Raw genomic sequence first — 18,877 nt, forward strand, 5'->3', positions numbered from 1 at the left:
AAGCGAGTCTCCTGCCTCCATCTCCCAAGTAGCTGGGACCACAGGCGCCCGCCACAACGCCTGGCTATTTTTTGGTTGCAGCTGTCATTGTTGTTTGACGGGCCCAGGCTGGGGATTCGAACCCGCCACCTTAGGTGTACGTGGCTGGCGCCTTAGCTGGTTCTGGCTTCCTACTTGGTGATTTTTATTTTGTTTTGAACCCAATTGAGTATGCTATACTTCAACAAGGTCAGTGCTAAGAGTACAGAGTTATGCAAAACACATGAAGCTTTATTAATTCTCCGGTAACAAAAACTATTGGCAATTCTCTTTTATAGTTGTTTTATATGAAAAGAAGAAAGTGTCTTAAAAAAAAAAAAAGGGTTTGTATTGACTTTGACTGAATTTCTGCTTTGATTGGCTGCGGGAATTAAATTGATTTCAGATTTTGAGCAATTAAAATCAATTGCAAATGTTTTCTAAAAGCATTAGTTAGTGGTTTAGAGTATTATCCCCTGAAATAATTGGCTGTGAAATGCCAGAGTTGTTTTCATTTTAATATATTTCTAATGCAACCACCATAAACAAATGATAATTAATAATTTTTTGGTGCCAAGGGGTTACTAAAGGCAAGATCTAGACTCACTAACTGCATGTTAAATACCTGTGTATTAATTAAAGAGCTTGCTTCAAATGATGAGCATACAAGATATCTTAAAGATGTGAATAGTAATACTGCAGGAACAGCTATTCTGAGCAACTAAATTATGCAAAAGCTCTAGAATAAGTTGAGCAAATGTGACAATGGTAAGAAGTTCTGACATGGAAAGAAGGAAATGTAGAACATTTAGTTACCAGTCTTTCTCCTTTCCAGTAACAGTGACCAGTCATTCCAAACCATCTTTCATAATTAGAGAAAGGACATGGAATTCCTAACACTGAAGAATGTCCCAGCTTAAAAAGGCCTAGTGTCTTTCCAAATAATGTCCCGGCAATATTTAGCTGAACATCATTAGCAGTTTCCAAATCCAAATCCAATGTACCAGATGCTTATTACGGCATAATCCATTCAGGAAAGTCTTGAGAGAAGCTTAGTACCTGGAAGCCTTGAAGTGAGCAAGGTAACAGAAAGTTGGAAAAAACCTTTCATTAGTTCCTGAGAGGACTCATTGCTTGCAGTTACAACATCTAAAACCTGTTACTTTTGAGTCTCTTGGCCACAGATACTTCCTGTACATAGTGGGACTACTATAAATTTAGCTCAGGAATAAGTGGAAAACTTTAGCTTAAGTTTCTTTGTTAGAAAGTTGTATTATGGTAAATCATTGTTTTTCATTATTAAAAAAAAAAAAAGCCTGTGCTGGGGCGGTACCTGTGGCTCAAAGGAGTAGGGTGCTGGCCCCATATACCAGAGGTGGCGGGTTCAAACCTGGCCTCAGCCAAAAACTGCAAAAAAAAAAAAAAAAAAAGCCTGTGCTATATCCTTAAACCTGACCTATTTTCCACTTTTGAACTTTTCCCACCTTCTCTGTTTATTTTGTAATATATACATCTCCCTAACTTTTTATTATGAAAACTATCAAATATACAGAAAAGTTGAAAGGATATTAGTGATCAGTATATTTGCTGTGTGTTTGTATTTTGGTGGAACCATTTGGAAGTTGCAGACATAATTTATCACCCCTAAATACTTTAGCACAAATAACCTGCAAATATGTAATTCTCCTATTCAGCCATAATGTCATTATATGGTGTACTTAGTTTTTATTACATTTCAACATTTATTCATATTTGTCTTTTATTTCATTTATTTTTTTGAGACAGAGTCTTACTCTGTCACCCTCAGTAGAATGTGGCGTCATAGGTCACAGCAAGCTCCAACTCATGGGCTTAGACAATTCTCTTGCCTCTTGCCTCAGCCTCCCGAGTAGCTGGGACTACAGGCAACCACCAGAACGCCCGGCTGTTTTTTTGTTGCAGTTTAGCTGGGGCCAGGTTCTAACCCACTACCTTCGGTATATGGAGCTGGCGCCCTATCCTCATTTTTTTTTTAAATTTATTTTAATTTATTTATTTTTTTAGAGACAGTCTCACTTTGTTGCCCTTGGTAGAGTCCTGTGACATCACAGCTCACAGCAACCTCCAGCTCTTGGGCTTAGGTGATTCTCTTGCCTCAGCGTCCCGAGTAGCTAAGACTACTCCCACCACAATGCCCGGCTAGCTACCCTCATTTTTATATTTTAAAGACTGATCACTTTTCTCTGAGAAAATAAGCCCAACAGCCTCAATTGACTAGTAGGTTCTTCTGGGATGACGTCACAGACCTTTCATTAGATTTTATCAATAGATGGCAATATGACAACAAACAGAAATAGAAATGCTGTATTTCGGCTTGGCGCCTGTGGCTAAAGTGGCTAAGGCATCAGCCACATACACCCAAGGTGGCAGGTTCGAATCCAGCCAGGCCTGCCAAAAAAAAACAACAATGACGGCTGTAACCAAAAAATAGCCGAGCGTTGTGGTGGGCGCCTGTGGTCCCAGCTACTTGGAGGCTGAGGCAAGAGACTCACTTGAGCCCAGGAATTGGAGATTGCTGTGAGCTGTAATGCCACAGCACTCTACCCAGGGGGATAGCTTGAGGCTCTGTCTCAAAGAAAAAGAAAAAGAAATGCTGTATTTCATTGGGGGGTTTTGGCATGAAAATATAAACTGATTTTTTTAAATGAAGGGTTATATGATTGTACATATCCTGTCTTGGATGCTAGTCATTCTCAAGAGGAGGGGGCATTGCTGTCATGGTGTACTAGCTCATATTGCCACAGTCTGATTGTGTTGATGTATAACTTTATTTCCTTGCTAAAAGTGCTATGCGATATTCTAGTTTTCATAGTAAAGATCATAAGCTGCGAAAAGCTTACTTGTTTGCAGAAGTCTTCTAATAAATATTTTACAAGCTTTGTCAGAGACAAAGAATTAGTCATCTGGTGGAAACAGTGTCTGCATCTTAAGGTAATGTGGCAACAGAAGAGAGGTAATGTCAAACCACAGCCCTGGCAGCTCCTATCTAAGTTGTGCTTTTGTTATGCTGTTTAGGTATTCCAAAGGCTGCTAGAGTTCTTGGAGCAAAATATTGCCAAGGTTTGGAAAATGTTTTCTTAGGAAAATATGGCTACCTCACAATAATTGTATCTTCCTCTCCAGTCTGGTGCTTTTGGATTAATATGCAACCAAATTAGTTACAAGTCTATTTATTAACATGCATAATGAGGTGGCACCTGTGGCTCAGTGAGTAGGGCACTGACCCCACATACCGAGGGTGGTGGGTTTGAACCCGGCCACGGGCGTTGTGGTGGACGCCTGTAGTCCCAGCTACTGGGGAGGCTGAGGCAAGAGAATCACCTAAGCCCAAGAGCTGGAGGTTGCTGTGAGCTGTGACACCACAGCACTCTACCAAGGGTGACAGAGTGAGACTCTGTCTCAAAAAAAAAAAAATGCATAATGATTATCAAACATATGTTCTCTGGAACTTGCCCTATAAAGGAATTTGCTCCTTGAGGAAACGATTCTTCCTTATACATTTTTTTATGTCTCACACTATAGTCTCTGTATTAAAAACTTTGTGCTAACATAACTACATAGTGAGCTAAATTGAATTAGTGTATTATGTGTGTGTGCATGTGTGATTGCTTTTACAATCAGAAACAAGAGTGGAACTTGTATTTACCCTATAGTTACATTCACTTCCGAAGGAGAAATGAGAATGAACAAATTTGAAGAGAATTGGAACATTTCAGGTTCTTACAGGTGTTAAAATTTTAGGTTTTTTCCTTTGTCACCACTAAACCAAACTGATATGGCAAGGAAAATTCTTTGTATTCAGAGGTTGAATACTAGGGTAACCTACTCTCTCCTTAAACATTAAAGTCTTTGGGCTCTTTTATAAGGACATAGAAAAGCTTTATGTGTCTCCAAACCATATACATTTGCAGTGGAAATTTTTCTACAGTCTTGTTAATGTTCTTTTTCTATATAAAAGCCTACCAGAAACCTTAAATTCCATCCTTTACTACTAAATATTACTCAGAAATCAGCACCCTATATGTCTGTCTCTTGACCACTCTACATTCTATGTACTTGGGGCCGGTGGACAGGGCAAATGTGGTCAGCTATTAAAGATATACAAGTGCTAATTATGGCTAAATTTACTATGCCCAAACAAGGATATTGTTAGATAAAAATTCATTAGAAGCAAATCCGTTATAGACCAAAATATAAAAAGTATGTGAGTGCAATTTCCACAATTACTTTTGGCTTTAGCACAACTTACTTAGAAACAAGTTTTGTGGCTTGGTACTGCCATCTACTGGTTCTCAACTCTTAGCCTTATAGTAATTGATCAATTATAATAAAGAGAAATATAGGGGAATTTATTTTATTGGAAATCCCTAAAACACTCTTCATTGAGTAAGATAGCAGAATTTCCATGTGGTCCATACAGTATTACCTTGTAGTATGTATTATGCATTTAGTGAACAGACTCGCGTGTCTTTCTCCATTATTAGTAATGTGCTATTTCTGTGTCTCATCAAACCTTTTTTTTTTCTTTGTCATTTCTTCTTAGTTTAATGGATCGGGAAGTGGCATTGCTTGCTGAAATGGACAAAGTGAAAGCTGAAGCAAGTAAGATGATTACCTATAATTAAAGTGATTACCTATATAAACAGCAGGTATCTGCCTCCCAACCCTTGTCACAAAAGCTTGATATAAATGCCACAAAAAGAGTTTATGTACAGTATTTAAACAATCTTGAATAGTTCACATGCACTTGTATATGAATATTTAAGGTGAAATAACTTTATACAAGCTTATTTTTTTTTCCTTGAGACAGAGTCTCATTTTGTTGCCCTCAGTAGAATGCTATGGCGTCACAACTCACAGCAACCTCAGACTCTTGGGCTTAAGTGATCCTCTTGCCTCAGCCTCTCAAGTAGCTGGGACTACAGGCACCCACACAATGCCTGGCTTTTGGTTTTGTTTGGTTTTGTTTTGTTTAGCAAGCCTGGGCCAGGTTGAAACCCACCAGCCCGAGAGCATGTGGCTGGCATCCTAACCACTGAGCTATAGGCACCCAGCCTATTTTTTTTTTTGAAACAGAGTCTCAAGCTATTGCCCTGGGTAAAGTGCTATGGCATCATAGCTCACAGGAACCTCTAAATCTTGGGCTCAAGTGATCCTCTTGCCTCAGATTTTCTATTTTTAGTAGAGACAAGGTCTTGCTTTTGCTTAGGCTGGTCTCAAACTCGTGAGCTCAAGTAATCCACCCACCTCGGCCTCCCAGAGTGCTAGGATTACAGGTATGAGCCACCTTGCCCAGCCTATAAGCTTATTTTTAAAATATTTCTAAATTTTAATATTGCCAATGTGGAGTTCAGTATCTGAGAGACTGCATTATGATATCTGCCACTAGGGTTTTATTTCAGTTTTTTGTCCTCTAATGATTAAATAATTCCATTGGGAGTTTTTTTTCCTACTTAGAAAAAAACTTTTAGCATAATCAGAGGAAACTTGATCAAATTGCTTACAATTATGTATATACATTCCTATCATCACTTATCTCAGAACTTACTTTTTCTCAGTTTCTAAAATGGTCTTCACTTAGTATCTGTTATCAATGGATAAACAGAAAACTCAGTGAATTGAGGGTTCAGGATACCATAACTAGGATTCCTTGAAAGCTGACTAAAATAGATTCTGGAGGAATAGAGTCTAACTTGGGTAATTTGTGGGGTTTTATATGGAAGAGCCAGATTTCTGTTCACTTTAGGTTAAAGATGCACAACCACATGAAAAGTAAGGATTATCAACTGTAACATGTGCAATAGCATTGATTTGGGGCATTTTATTGGCAGGTTCTACCTTCATGCATTGAATGCCAGATTTATAATTAGGAAGGCTGTTTCTTTTAACCCACCCTCAAACTAGTATGAATAGAAATGCTGGGCTAGGTCGAGATGATGACTCACAGTTAAATCATTTGTATCTGTGGTCACAGGCCAGAGGAGTCATCTTTGAAGCAGTGAGCTGAGTACAGTTTGGGTCCATTTTAACTTTAAATGTTGAGAATGTAGCAGAGATACTGTCCCAACTGTTTATCAGAGGTAAAATGTCATTTACATTGAACAGTATATCTTGAAATTCCTAAATTTGACAGCTCACATTCTTACTCTGTGTATTCTCTTTTTGAAGATGAAGGTTTAGATAAACTAAAGCCAATAAGACATAGTCCTTTTGAGAAGAAAGTGCGTTTTTTTGTTTGTTTGTTTGTTTGTTTCAGACAGAGTCTCAAACTGTCACCCTGGGTAGAATGCCATGGTGTCACAGCTCACAGCAACCTCCAACTCTTGGGCTTAAGCAATTCTCTTGCCTCAGCCTCCCAAATAGCTGGGATTATAGGTACCTGCCACAACACCCGGCTATTTCTTGGTTTTAGTTGTCATAGTTTGGCGGGCCCGGACTGGATTCAAACTCAATAGCTCCAGTGTATGTGGCTGGCACCTTAGCCACTTGAGCTACAGGCACCAAGCCAAGAAGAAGGTGCTTTTTAAAATACATTTTTTAATCCCACTACTTAGGAGGCTGAAATGGGTGGATTACCTGAGCTCACAGATTCAAGCCCAGCTTGAGCTAGAGCAAGACCTCATCTCTAAAAATAGTGGGGCGCGCATGGCTCAGTGGGTAGGGTGCCGGCCCCATATACTGAGGACAGTGGGTTCAAACCCGTCCCCAGCCAAACTACAACAAAAAAATAGCTGGGTGTTGTGGTGGGCACCTGTAATCCCCGCTACTTGGGAGGCTGAGGCAAGGGAATAGCTTAAGCCCAGGAGTTGGAGGTTGCTATGAGCTGTGTGACTCCACAGCGTGGGTGATAAAGTGAAACTCTGTCTCTACAAAAAAAAATAAAATAAAATAGCCGGGCATTGTGGCCGGTACCTGTAGTCCCAGCTACTTGGGAGGCAGAGGCAAAAGAATTGCTTAAGCCCACGAATTTGAGGCTGCTGTGAGCTATGACCACAGCATTCTACCGAGGGTGACAAAGTTCTGTCTCAAAACAAATAAATAAATAAAATACATCCTTTATAGAAAATTTCAAATATAGGGGCTAACATTATATAAGAAACCCTTATTACCCAGCTTCAACTAATTCTTGGCCAATTTTTTTTTTTTACCAAATTCAAGACTACAGAGTCTAATTAGTATATTTTCATCAGTTTTATACACATATCTATATTTTCTTTCTCCCTAAAAATCCTGGTTCTTGACACAGTATGATTACTATTTACCAATACTATCAAGAAGGCGGGGTTTTTTTCTTTTTTACACATTATGGTTTTATTAAATAACTTCCATTTTCCTAGGTCACAGTTCAGAGTTTTTCACACATATTCATGTATGATCCTTACATAAACCCTATAAGGTATGGGTTTTTCAGTTTCTTTTTTTTTATTTCATAAATGAAGAAACATATTCTTTGAAATGAGTATCACTTGTTTGGGTGGGCACAGTGGCTCACCTCCGTAATCCTAGCACTCTGGGAGGCTGAGGCAGGTGGATTGCTTGAGCTCATGAGTTTGAGACCAGCCTAAGCAAAAGCAAGACCCCTTCTCTACTAAAAATAGAAAAACTGAGGCAAGAGGATCACTTGAGCCCAAGATTTAGAGGTTCCTGTGAGCTATGATGTCATAGCACTTCACCCAGGGCTACAGCTTGAGACTTCATCTCAAAAAAAAAGATTCGGCTCCCATAGCACAGTGGTTACAGTGCCGGCCACATACACCGAGGCTGACGGGTTCGAACCTGGCCCGGGCCAGCTAAACAACAATGACAACTGCAAGAAAAAAATAGCCAGGCATAGTAGCGGGCACCTGTAGTCCCAGCTACTTGGGAGGCTGAAACAAGAATCGCTTAAGCCCAAGAGTTTGAGGTTGCTGTGAGCTGTGACGCCACAGCACTCTACTGAGGGCAACATAGTGAGAGTGTTTTTTTTTTTCCTCTTTAAAAAAGAAAACAACAACAAATATCACTTGTCTGATGCTGTATAATTATGTCCTTTGAATTATCTGACACGTGTAGAAATCTTTATTCATCACATTTTCTCCATCTTGAGATCCGTAAGATTCCTATAAAAAGCTTTCCTGAGTACTGCTTGTATCTCAATGGCAGACTGTGTCACATGACCATCTCATCCGGAGCAAAGCCAGGAAACAGATTTTTACCTGAGTGTGTTGCTATCCCAAATCACTGGACTTCTGATAGCTAGGAAGAAAAGGAGCGTGGGTTTTAGTCAACTAACAGTCTTCGCTATAGTCTTCCTCTGCAGCTACCCAGTATCCCTCTTTTTTCCAAAATGAGAATAAACTTAACCCTCTTCTCAATGGCAACACCTCAAAAGTCCATCTAGTTAGCATATTCAGCTGAGGGTGTGTTGTGGTCTGGGTGTCATAAACTAAAAGAGAAGTTAAAAGCCCCATTTGCCAATATTATATAATTAGAGAAAAAAGAAAATAATTATAGTCAAAATTCCCACTTGGAAAAGTAGCAACCAAATCTTGCTGGACAGAAATAGTGGAGTCCCTGCCCTAGTGGTAAAGAAAGTTCCTCTTGTAGCTTATCTTACAGCCTTAGTTCTGCTTTTTGGGAAGAGTTCTTCTGCTCATTGTCCATTGTAGCTCCTGTCTCTCTACTCTGGGACATTCTTATTATCTATTATACACCATGGTCATCTGTGAGTTGGATATCAGGGAGCATGCCAAAGCAGGTGCCATAACAATCTAATAGCATCATTAAAGTACTTGATAAATAATTGTGGTATGTATGCACAGTAGAATAACAGGTGGCCATTAAACTGAAAGAAAGTGATCCACATGTATTAATAAATGAATTTCAAGGGCAGAGCCTGTGGCTGAGTGGGTAGGGTGCCGGCCCCATATACCGAGGGTGGTGGGTTCGAACCTGACCCCAGCCAGCTAAAACAGCAGTGACAACTGCAACAAAAAATAGCCAGGTGTTGTGGTGGGCACCCATAGTCCCAGCTACTCAGGAGCCTGAGGCAAGAGAATTGCTTAAACCCAAGAGTTGGAGGTTGCAGTGAGTTGTGACTCTAGGGCACTCTACTAAGGGCAATAAAGTGAGATTCTGTCTCTTAATTAATTAAATAAAATACAAATAAATTAATTTCAAGATATATTACATAAAAAAGGTACAGTAAAGTAAGGACCATGTGTATGATATACTTCCTTTTGTGAGGAAGGAAATACAAGGAGAGATATACGTGTCGTACATACACAGATAATATTTGGGAGTATACATGAGAAATTGTCAACAGTGATTTCCTCTGGAAAGAAGACCACAAAATCAAAAGTACAGGGGTTTTACTTTTTGTTTCATACCCATTTATTCTAGATGAAATTGTTACCAATGGCTTATTTCTGGTTATTTTATTATTTTTCTGGAGATAGTCTCACTTTGTTGCCCTCGGTAGAGTGCCATGGTGGCACAGCTCACAGCAACTTCAAACTCTTGGGCTCAAGTGATTCTCTTATCTCAGCCTCCCAAGTAGCTAGGACTACAGGCACCCAGCTATTTTTTAGAGATGAAGTCTCGCTCTGGCTCAGGCTGGTCTTGAATCTGTGAGCTCAGACAATCCACTTGCTTTGGCTTCCCAAGCTGAGAGAATCCACTCGCCTTTAGTCCCTCAGGGACTTAAGTAACAATTCCCTCCCAAGGGATTACAGGCATTAGCCACCACACCCAGCCCCATATTTCTGTTTTAATTTATATACTTTTCTTTCTTTCTTTTATTTTCTTTTCTTTTTTTTTTTTTTTGAGAAAGAGTCTCACTGTGTTGCCCCAGGCTAAAAAGTGCTGTGGTGTCATAGCTCACAGTAACATATGTTTCTTAGTTAAAAAAAAAAAAAAATTGACTGGGAAGAGGAAAATGAGAATGACAAATGATTTATGAGTCTTTGTGATTCAAAAAATATTTACCATTTAACTCCAGAAGGTGGAAATTAGACCTTTGGTATTTTCATTTTCTGGATGGGTGGGCAGCTAAGGCTTTGGCTGTCCTAACACATACTGAAAGGCTCATACTTGCAGTTCTTCTTTATCCTATTTAGCAGGAGAATAAGATTCATACTTGCTTTTCCTCTACAGTGGAAATTTTGCTAAGCCGACAAAAGAAAGCTGAACTTCTAAAGAAGATGACTGATGTGGCTGTTCGAATGTCAGAGGACCAATTGGTTGAGCTCAGAGCTGATATCAAGGTAAAATTCCCTTCTCCTTTCTGCCTTTCTTCTTAACCTCAGGGGCTAAAGTAACAAATCTCTGTAATTCATGGCCATATCTAATATACTGAACTCATGAGTCTTCCCTTCCCCAGCCTAGCCCTCTTCCAGGTTCCTTTCCGTTAAGTGGTACTGTCATCTATCCTGTTGTCCAAGCTGGAAACCCTAGGAAATTTCTCCATCTCCCACGTGAAATCTATCAACAGACCCTGTCCATCTGACCTTCTAAATTTCAAATCTGATCTTATTCCCTCATCTCCACCACCACGATCATGATCATGATCAGCTACTGCCGTCCCTTGCATGGACTTGTACAATGGTCTCTGAACTGATTCTGTGCATCATTTTGCTACTGCCTCATCCTCCCCACCATTTCATATCTGGTCCTCACACTATAGCAATCTGCTCCAAACTTTCCATTGCTTTTATTTTGTTGTTGTTTTATTTATTTATTTATTTATTCTGCGCTGGGCAAGTGAAGCATTGGGAGAGGAGAGGGAACAATCCATTGATTTTAGGATATATGTTCTAGTCCTCAACCTGGACTGTAGGCCTGCATGGTCTGGCTCTGCCATCATCCTTCGTTCACCCAATAATTCCCCTTGTCCTCTGTCCTCCAGCTGTACTTGTTTTTCCTCTCCACAGACATATATCCTCCTCCTTCCTGCTAGGTGGCCACTGTGTGTGCTTCATCTGTCCAAAACACTGCAATGGTGCTAATGTAGCTCAGTGCAGCCTAGACCTCTTGGTTCAAGCAATCCCTCTGTCTCAGGCTCATCAGTAGCTGGGACTACAGGCATGTGCCGCCACATCCATCTAATTTTTAGTACATTTTTCTAACAGGATCTTGCTCTGTCATCCATGTTATTCTCAAACTCCTGGCCTCAAGCAATCCTCCTGTTTCAGCCTCCCAAAGTGCTTGAATTACAGGTGTGAGCCACCATTCCTGGCCTATAAATCACTCTTTAATCATTCTATTTTTCTTTTTTTTTTGAGACAGGGTCTTACTTTGTCACCCCTGGTAGAATGTCCAGGCATCATAGCTCACAGCAACCTCAAACTCTTGGGCTCAAGTGATTCTCTTGCTTCAGCCTCCCAAGCAGCTGGGACTGCCACAATGCCCAGCTATTTTTGTTGTTGTTGTTGTTGCAGTTGTCATTGTTTTTTTAGCTGGCCCAGACCAGGTTTGAACTCGTCAGCCTCAGTGTATGTGGCTGGTGCCCTACACACTGAGCTACAGACACCACCCTTTTTAGTCATTCTTAACCTACTCATCCTTTTTAACTTCCCTGACATCATATCCCCCTATTCTGTGCTTTCAGAGCACAGTTATAATTTTATGTGCATTTAATTAATATCTTTCCTATAAGATTGTGAATTTCACAGTGGCAGGAGCTGCTGTATCCCTTGTGTCTAACATAGTGCCTTGGGACATAGTAAGTAGGTCTTCAGTAAATAGTAGTTGGTTGGTCAGTTTGATTTTATAAAGAAAAAGTAGCAATTTAAAATATTGATTATATTGTAATCTATTTATGAAGATTCCCTGGGTTCAATATTCATCCCTTTTAAATTCTTATATAAAAAACTTTGTTTGTGAGACTAAACATGAGAACCTGAGAGAAACTAGGATATTCATGAGTAGTTTTGGACATTACATTGGTGTTCTCCATAATTGGTTATTCTGTAGACCATGAACTGTATGGACAAGAGAATTGGCCTTTTCCACTCCTGCAGCTTTTTTTTTTTTTTTTTTTTTAAACTCTGAGACAAAGTCTTACTTTGTTGCCTGCGGTAGTTCACAGCAACCTGAAACTCTTGGGCTCAAAGCAATTCTCTTGCCTCAGCCTCCCTAGTAGCTGGGACTGTAGGCCCTCGCCACAACACCTGGCTATTTTTTAGAGGTGGGGTCTTGCATACTCAGGCTGGTGTCAAACTCCTGAGCTCAGGCAATCCACCCACCTTGGCCTCCCAGAGCGCTAGGAATACAGATATGAGCCACTGCTCCCCGTCTAACCTCTGCTTTTTTTGAACACATAAGATTTGTTGTCATAGTTGAGAGGGACACTTGCTGCAGAAGCTGTACAACACCCTCTGTGAAGTAATAACATAAGTGGAAGATCAGTTAGGAACCCGCAAGAAACCTCATGATCATTCTGACCCAGTTTTATACAAAACCCCAGAGTAAATAACGATTCTCACACTCCTTCTTAGACTCTGTTGGGATGAAATAGTCCAACAAGCAAATTTTAAATTACCATTTTCTGTTTAACTAAAACTATATTACTAAATTTTATAGAAAGGCTGCTTACTTTGATGCCAGTTATGCTCATTCAACTATCTGAGAGAAGCCGGAAACCCCTTTGGAATTAGATGAGAATGCTGGCTCTCACAGGCTTCATCTGCTCCCCTTCCCACATGGCTGAAAAGCTGCTAGAAATATTTCTGCAGGCTAAGGATCTGTTTCTCTCTACATTTTCAATGCACTGAAGTGGTGCTGTGCAATTTAAATGTCTTATTTCTAGATCATTTTATTTCCGTCATTCCTGTTATGTCTTTGGCTCAACAAACCCTAGAATTTGTTTCACAGTTAATCTCAGACTAATATTACATGTCCAAAGGCTTTCTTGCAAGTGGTTTATGTGTTTTTATAAAGCCATAGTATAATCTGATGCTTTAGGACTTCAAGGCCGAAAGGTAATTTTTAATCTCTTCTTTTCCTTTCAGTGCTTCTAAATGCATTCGAAGTAGAATCAGTCCAGTTAGGAGGACTGCCCTGAGTAGTTCAGTTGTTCTAAATTATATTTAGGCCTTTAACTTTTCTTTTTCTTCTCTTTTTAATCTAGGGGAGGAGAAAAAAGATACCACGCTACCTTAGATATTTCTTATTGAAATAGACCCCTAGAAGCACTGTACTCATGACATATTCCTAGGCCTACAATTTCTATAGTATAGTTAGTTTTTCCTCAAGGGGTTGGTTACTTCTCAGGTCTATCTACCTAAAAATATTTAATTATCTGCAGCACAAACTCTTCTTGTTTGCAAAGTTGACTTCTCACATGAATTGTTTTTTGATCTCAAGAATTGTTCCTGGCTTGGCATAGTGTTTATGATGCCAGCCACATACACCAAGGGTGGCAGGTTTGAGCCCAGCCCGGGCCAGCTAAACAACAATGACAACTGCCACAAAAAATAGCTGGGTGTTGTGGTGGGCACCTGTAGTCCCAGCTACTTGGGAAGCTGAGACAAGAGAATCACTTAAGCCCAAGAGTTTGAGGTTGCTGTGAACTGTGATGTCACAGCACTCTACCGTGGGCAACATAATGAGATTCTGTCTCAAAGGGGGAAAAAAAAAAGAAATTGTTCCTATTTCAAGGACTAAGAAACCCTACTTGAAAAGAAGTGAAGTGGGTTTCCTAAGGAAGTTCCTATTAATAGTAAACCATTTATCTAAATGGGATCATAGTCGTAACTTATAAACGTTTTCACTGCCTCTATTTCTGTATAAAATGGAATGATGTGAAGAATAGCCAACTGGAAAGATGGCCTAATACTATAAATTCTTCCTTCTTTTCCCTTTCTCTGTAGTTTCTCTTGATGATACTTAATGGGCTTTGACCATCATACAACATTCATAAAACTTCCAGACTATCTTTGAGTTCTTGACAAAATGAATGAATTTGTTCTTTCACCCAGCATTAGTAGTATGATGGCCATTTAGTAAACTTTGAAGCTGTAAAGAGAAGACAATGGAAAATAATTCTAGCCGGGTACAGTGGTTCATGCATGTAATCCCAGCACTCTGGGAGGTCAAGGCAGATGGATTGCCTGGCTCAGGAGTTTGAGACAAGCCTGAACTAGAGCAAGACCCCATTTCTTTTTTTTTTTTTTTTTTTTTTGAGACAGAGCCTCAAGCTGTCCCCCTGGGCAGAGTGCCGTGGCATTACAGCTCACAGCAACCTCCAACTCCTGGGCTCAAGCGAGTCTCCTGCCTCAGCCTTCCAAGTAGCTGGGACCACAGGCGCCCGCTACAATGCCTGGCTATTTTTTAGTTGCAGCCGTCATTGTTGTTTTGGCGGGTCCGGGCTGGGGATTCGAACCCGCCACCTTAGGTGTACGTGGCTGGCTCCCTAGCCCGTTGAGCTATAGGTGCCGAGCCAAGACCCCATTTCTAAAAGTAACCCACCACAACGCTGACTGGGAGGCTGAGAGGCAAGAGAATTGCTTGAGCCCAAGAGTTTGAGGTTGCCTTGAGCTATAACACCCTGTCACTCTGCTTTGGGCAACAAAGTAAGACTCCGTCTCAAAAAAAAAAAAAGAAAGAAAGAAAATAATTCTGTCTTACCTGTACATTGTAAGTTATAGATCCCACATATAATGTTTATCTAACCTAGAGGCCTTTCTTGCCCTTTCTTCAGCACTTTGTTAGTGAACGTAAATATGACGAGGATCTGGGGCGAGTAGCCCGGTTCACTTGTGATGTGGAAACCCTAAAAAAGAGCATTGATTCCTTTGGACAAGGTGAGATGGTGAGGGATTCTGATCACTAAGGGTGGGGATTATTAATTAGAGACTGATGTGCTAAATGGCTTCTCCACTGTGCTTCTTCAGTGCCTCTTATTTGCTTGTTTTTATGAAAAGTAACTGTAAGATACATATGAAGTCCATGGATGCAGATGCTTTGAGCTCTGGGGACCAGCATTTGCTAGTTCCCTAAATGTGAAAGACTAGTCTTTCATGATTTTCTGCTGAATTGAGGTGTATGATATACAGGGTGTCCATAAAGTTTGTGTGCAATTTAAATTATTACTTTTTTCTTTTTTTTAAGGCAGAGGCTCAAGCTGTTCCCCTGGGTGGAGTGCTGTGGCATCACAGCTCATAGCAACCTCCAACTCCTGGGCTCAAGCGAGTCTCCTGTCTCTGCTTCCGAAGTAGCTGGGACCACAGGCGCCTGCCACAACACCTGGCTATTTTTTGGTTGCAACCATCATTTGTTGTTTGGCAGGCCCAGGCTGGATTCAAACCTGCCATCTTAGGTGTATGTGGCTGGCACCTTAGCTACTTGAGCCACAGGTGCCAAGCCTATTAAACTGGACTCCCTGTATAGTATAAAGAGCATAGGGCCCTGTAGTCAGACCTTGCCTCTTGGAACCACATTCTACTCCTTCCCAAAAGAAAATAATGCCTAGCAAATAATAGATCCTTAAAGAAAAGCTTTTAAGTGTGCGTGGGGGAGGGCCCACAAGATGAGTGTTTATCGTAATTTATTGCTCAAGCCCTAAACTCAGCTTCGTGTTCTTTCTCAGTATAAATGTAAAATGTTCTTTGGGGGGGGGTGTTTGTTTATTTTTGAGATAAAGTCTCTGTTACCCTGGGTTGACTGCCATGCATCATCATAGCTCATAGCAACCTCAAACTCTTGGGCTCAAGAGATCCTCTTGCCTCAGCCTCCAGAGTAGCTGGGACTACATATACCCACCACAACACCTGAGGAGTTTTTCTATTTTTAGTAGAGATAGGGTCTCGCTCTTGCTCAGACCTTAGCTTGTGAGCCCAAGTGATCTACCTGCCTCAGCCTCCCAGAGTGCTAGAATTACAGGTGTGAGCTACCACACCTGGCCTAAAAGTGAAATGTTAAACTAGGGCAGTGAGTATGAACTCATCATTAGCCCAAGCTTAAAGCCAAGAAAAATGTCTAGGGAGTAGTTTTAAACCATTGAATTCTGACAAAATATGAATTGAAAATATTAATACCTTTTTTGATAGACTGGTATTTTGAATTTGGATTATTTTTGCAGAAGGAAATTTGACAAGGTACATGTTTGTTATAAAGACTAGTTCTATTCATATTTAAGTGATCTTGATTATACTTTGCGTCAAATTTTTTAGGAAGGATTTAGCAAAGATTTGATTTATTTACCTTTTTCTTTTTTTGCAAAGTCTGTACTTTGGAATGTTCCTTGCATAGGAAACTGAGCATATGGCCCATACTATTGTTCTCGGCTTAGTCATCTGCTAGAATCATAGCCAGGACTTTAGGTAGGAAATGCCAAGAAGTTATTAGCTGAGGAGATGAGTAACTTCATCTTAATCTTCAATCTTAAACTGTTCTCCTTTCTCTAAGAATTCCTTTACAAAGCAGTGGGGACTTGGAGGGAGTGGAGGAGGACAGCAAAAGGAAGATTTTTCTTCCTGTTATCTTTTTTATAGGTTTTTTTTTTTTTTATGACTGCTTGAGTAGATAGTTTTTTATCTTTAATTGCTCATTCTAAAATTGAGATATAATAGAAATCTAACTCATTATACTCTTCCATCATCTGACTATATACTCCTGACATTTCTGTTTCAGTGTCCCATCCAAAGAATAGCTACTCAACCAGATCCCGATGTAGCTCAGTTACATCTGTGTCCTTGAGTAGCCCGAGTGATGCCTCTGCTGCTTCCCCTTCCGCTTGTGCCTCTGCTCCCAGCCTTACAAGTGCTAACAAGAAAAACTCTACACCAGGAGAGACTCCTCCAGCCATAGCAAACTCCAGTGGCCGGCCCTACCAGCCACATCGGGAGGTAACCTAATTTTCACACTGAGCATGTTAGGAAGAAAAGCCAGCAGAGTATCAAAGTTTAAATGTTGATAGTTCAGTGTGAGGTAATACACTGGGAATAAAGATATTACCTTACTTTCTTTATTCCTATTCCACACCTATTTTGAATCCCTTCAGCCCCAGTTAGTTCCTGAGAAAGCATTTGAGATGTATATTCCAAACCACCAGCTAGTTTAAATTTCCTGGTACCAAGAATTTCTGACATTCTTATATTGGCAGTGATCCTTAAAGTTGTAGATTCTATTGCCTGGTAATTAGTCACACTGGGAGTTGTGCACCCATCTCAAGGTAGAAAGGCATCACATGTGGCAGGGTTAACCAGCATGCACATGAAATCAGCAACTCCCTAGAAGCACAATGTGGAATATATCAGGGAAAGAGAGTGAACCTGGGTGGGGAGATCGGGAGAGAACACTAGAAAGTTGAAGAGTAATCCATAGTTTCTTTTCTTTGGTTTGAAGAAGAAATACAAAAGCTTTCCAAGGCAATGCTGTCAGTAATTCTTTAGAACTGGTATAAAATTGGAATTTTGGAGGACAAAAATAAAATCCCATGCCATAAGCATAAGCTTTTTTGGATTGTAATGTGAAAAATGTACTAAATGTCATAGCAGCATGGCTTAATCTGTGGTTCATGATATATAGCAAAGCAGACCATAATTATCTTTATTTTATATTCCAAATGTTTATTATCTTCGCAAATGGCCTATGATCTGCAAAGTTCAGACATGTGATACCTGTCTGGTTGAGGACTTATAACAACCCAAAGAATGTTCTTTCTTCCTTCTTAGCTTTCTTCTTGTGCCCAGCTAAAGAAAAGTAAACTCCTCTACAGTGGAGAAGAACCTAGGAATGAAAGGCAGGGAAAAATGTGTTAATTCTGATATAGTGACTGTATTGGATTGCTGACAGAATTCTGTGAGTCTTGAGAGATAACTGAGTTCCAAGCATCAGATACCACCACAGTTATGCTATCAGAATACTCCTATAAATGGATCTCAAACAAATGGGACCTAATGATGCCAGAGCACCTTGAACATAGTATTATTTTCTCCTTAGGTATTGCTGGGGAACAGACGAGGAGGACAAGGCTACAGGCCACAAGGCCAAAAGTCCAATGACCCTACGAACCGAGGGCGACATGACAATGTGGGTCATTACAGAAACAGCTCGTGGTATTCATCTGGTTCTAGGTATCAGAGTGTTCCACCCCAGGCACCAGAAAATACTAGTGAATGGGGCCAGGCTCACTCTGTAGGGACCAGTGGAACTGGAGCCAGCATGGAACCTAGTCCACCCAAGCCCTCATTCAAAAAAGGTCTCCCCCAGCGCAAACCCAGGACCTCTCAGATGGAAGCCGTGAACTCCTGAGGGAAATTCCAGTGGGCCTCTCTCTTCTATCCTACACAATTTAACTTGATAACTGGACTTAGGAAACTTATAGCTAGATTTAATAACAGAAAGAAGTTTATGCATATAACTTTTTGTGCCATTCTAAATATTTTTGGTTTCTTGTCTCCTTTTTTCCTCTTTCCTATTTTTGGAGAGGAAGCTGTTTTATTCCTTGATCTTTCCCAATAATATGGATTGATTCTGATTTGTCATTTCCACCAGGAATCAGAAGCAACTGTTGCCAGGTTTCCCAAGGATAACAACATTATTTTCAGTGCACAAGGCCTTCCAGTTGTCCCCTGCTGTCCAAGCTGTCTCAGGAGGAAGTGGGTCACAGCTAGTCAGTAGCCTTGCCAATCTAACCAGAAGCCACAGATGACTGCCAGGTTCCCTCCAAATAGTAGTTTGACAGGAGCAATGAGGGAATTGATTACTGCACTGGATTAGCCAGAGAAGGGGAAATGTAATTGGTGAAAAGGAAAGAACACTAAGAAACAGTTGAGAAGCTGCCTCTATCCCAGACCATGCCTGAGATTTGACACTAAGTTCAGGGTTTCAGTCTTCT

At 40.4% G+C, this 18,877-nt stretch overlaps 1 protein-coding gene across 1 annotated transcript in view; it reads left to right on the forward strand.

Moving 5' to 3' along the window:
- SPATS2 (spermatogenesis associated serine rich 2) overlaps positions 1 to 18,418 on the forward strand; it is a 128,961-nt gene extending 110,543 nt beyond the window's left edge. Inside the window, exons 9-13 of the mRNA XM_003793612.3 lie at positions 4,601 to 4,659; positions 10,192 to 10,301; positions 14,738 to 14,840; positions 16,669 to 16,883; positions 17,980 to 18,418. Of these exons, the coding sequence (XP_003793660.1) occupies positions 4,601 to 4,659; positions 10,192 to 10,301; positions 14,738 to 14,840; positions 16,669 to 16,883; positions 17,980 to 18,291 (799 nt within the window). The 3' untranslated portion in view covers positions 18,292 to 18,418. The remainder of the gene's footprint in view (positions 1 to 4,600; positions 4,660 to 10,191; positions 10,302 to 14,737; positions 14,841 to 16,668; positions 16,884 to 17,979) is intronic.
- The last annotated feature ends 459 nt before the right edge of the window (positions 18,419 to 18,877 follow it).

This window comes from Otolemur garnettii, unplaced genomic scaffold (assembly GCF_000181295.1).
Source record: "Otolemur garnettii isolate 467f Iridium unplaced genomic scaffold, OtoGar3 scaffold00070, whole genome shotgun sequence".
In the NCBI taxonomy this organism is placed as follows: Eukaryota; Metazoa; Chordata; class Mammalia; order Primates; family Galagidae; genus Otolemur; species Otolemur garnettii.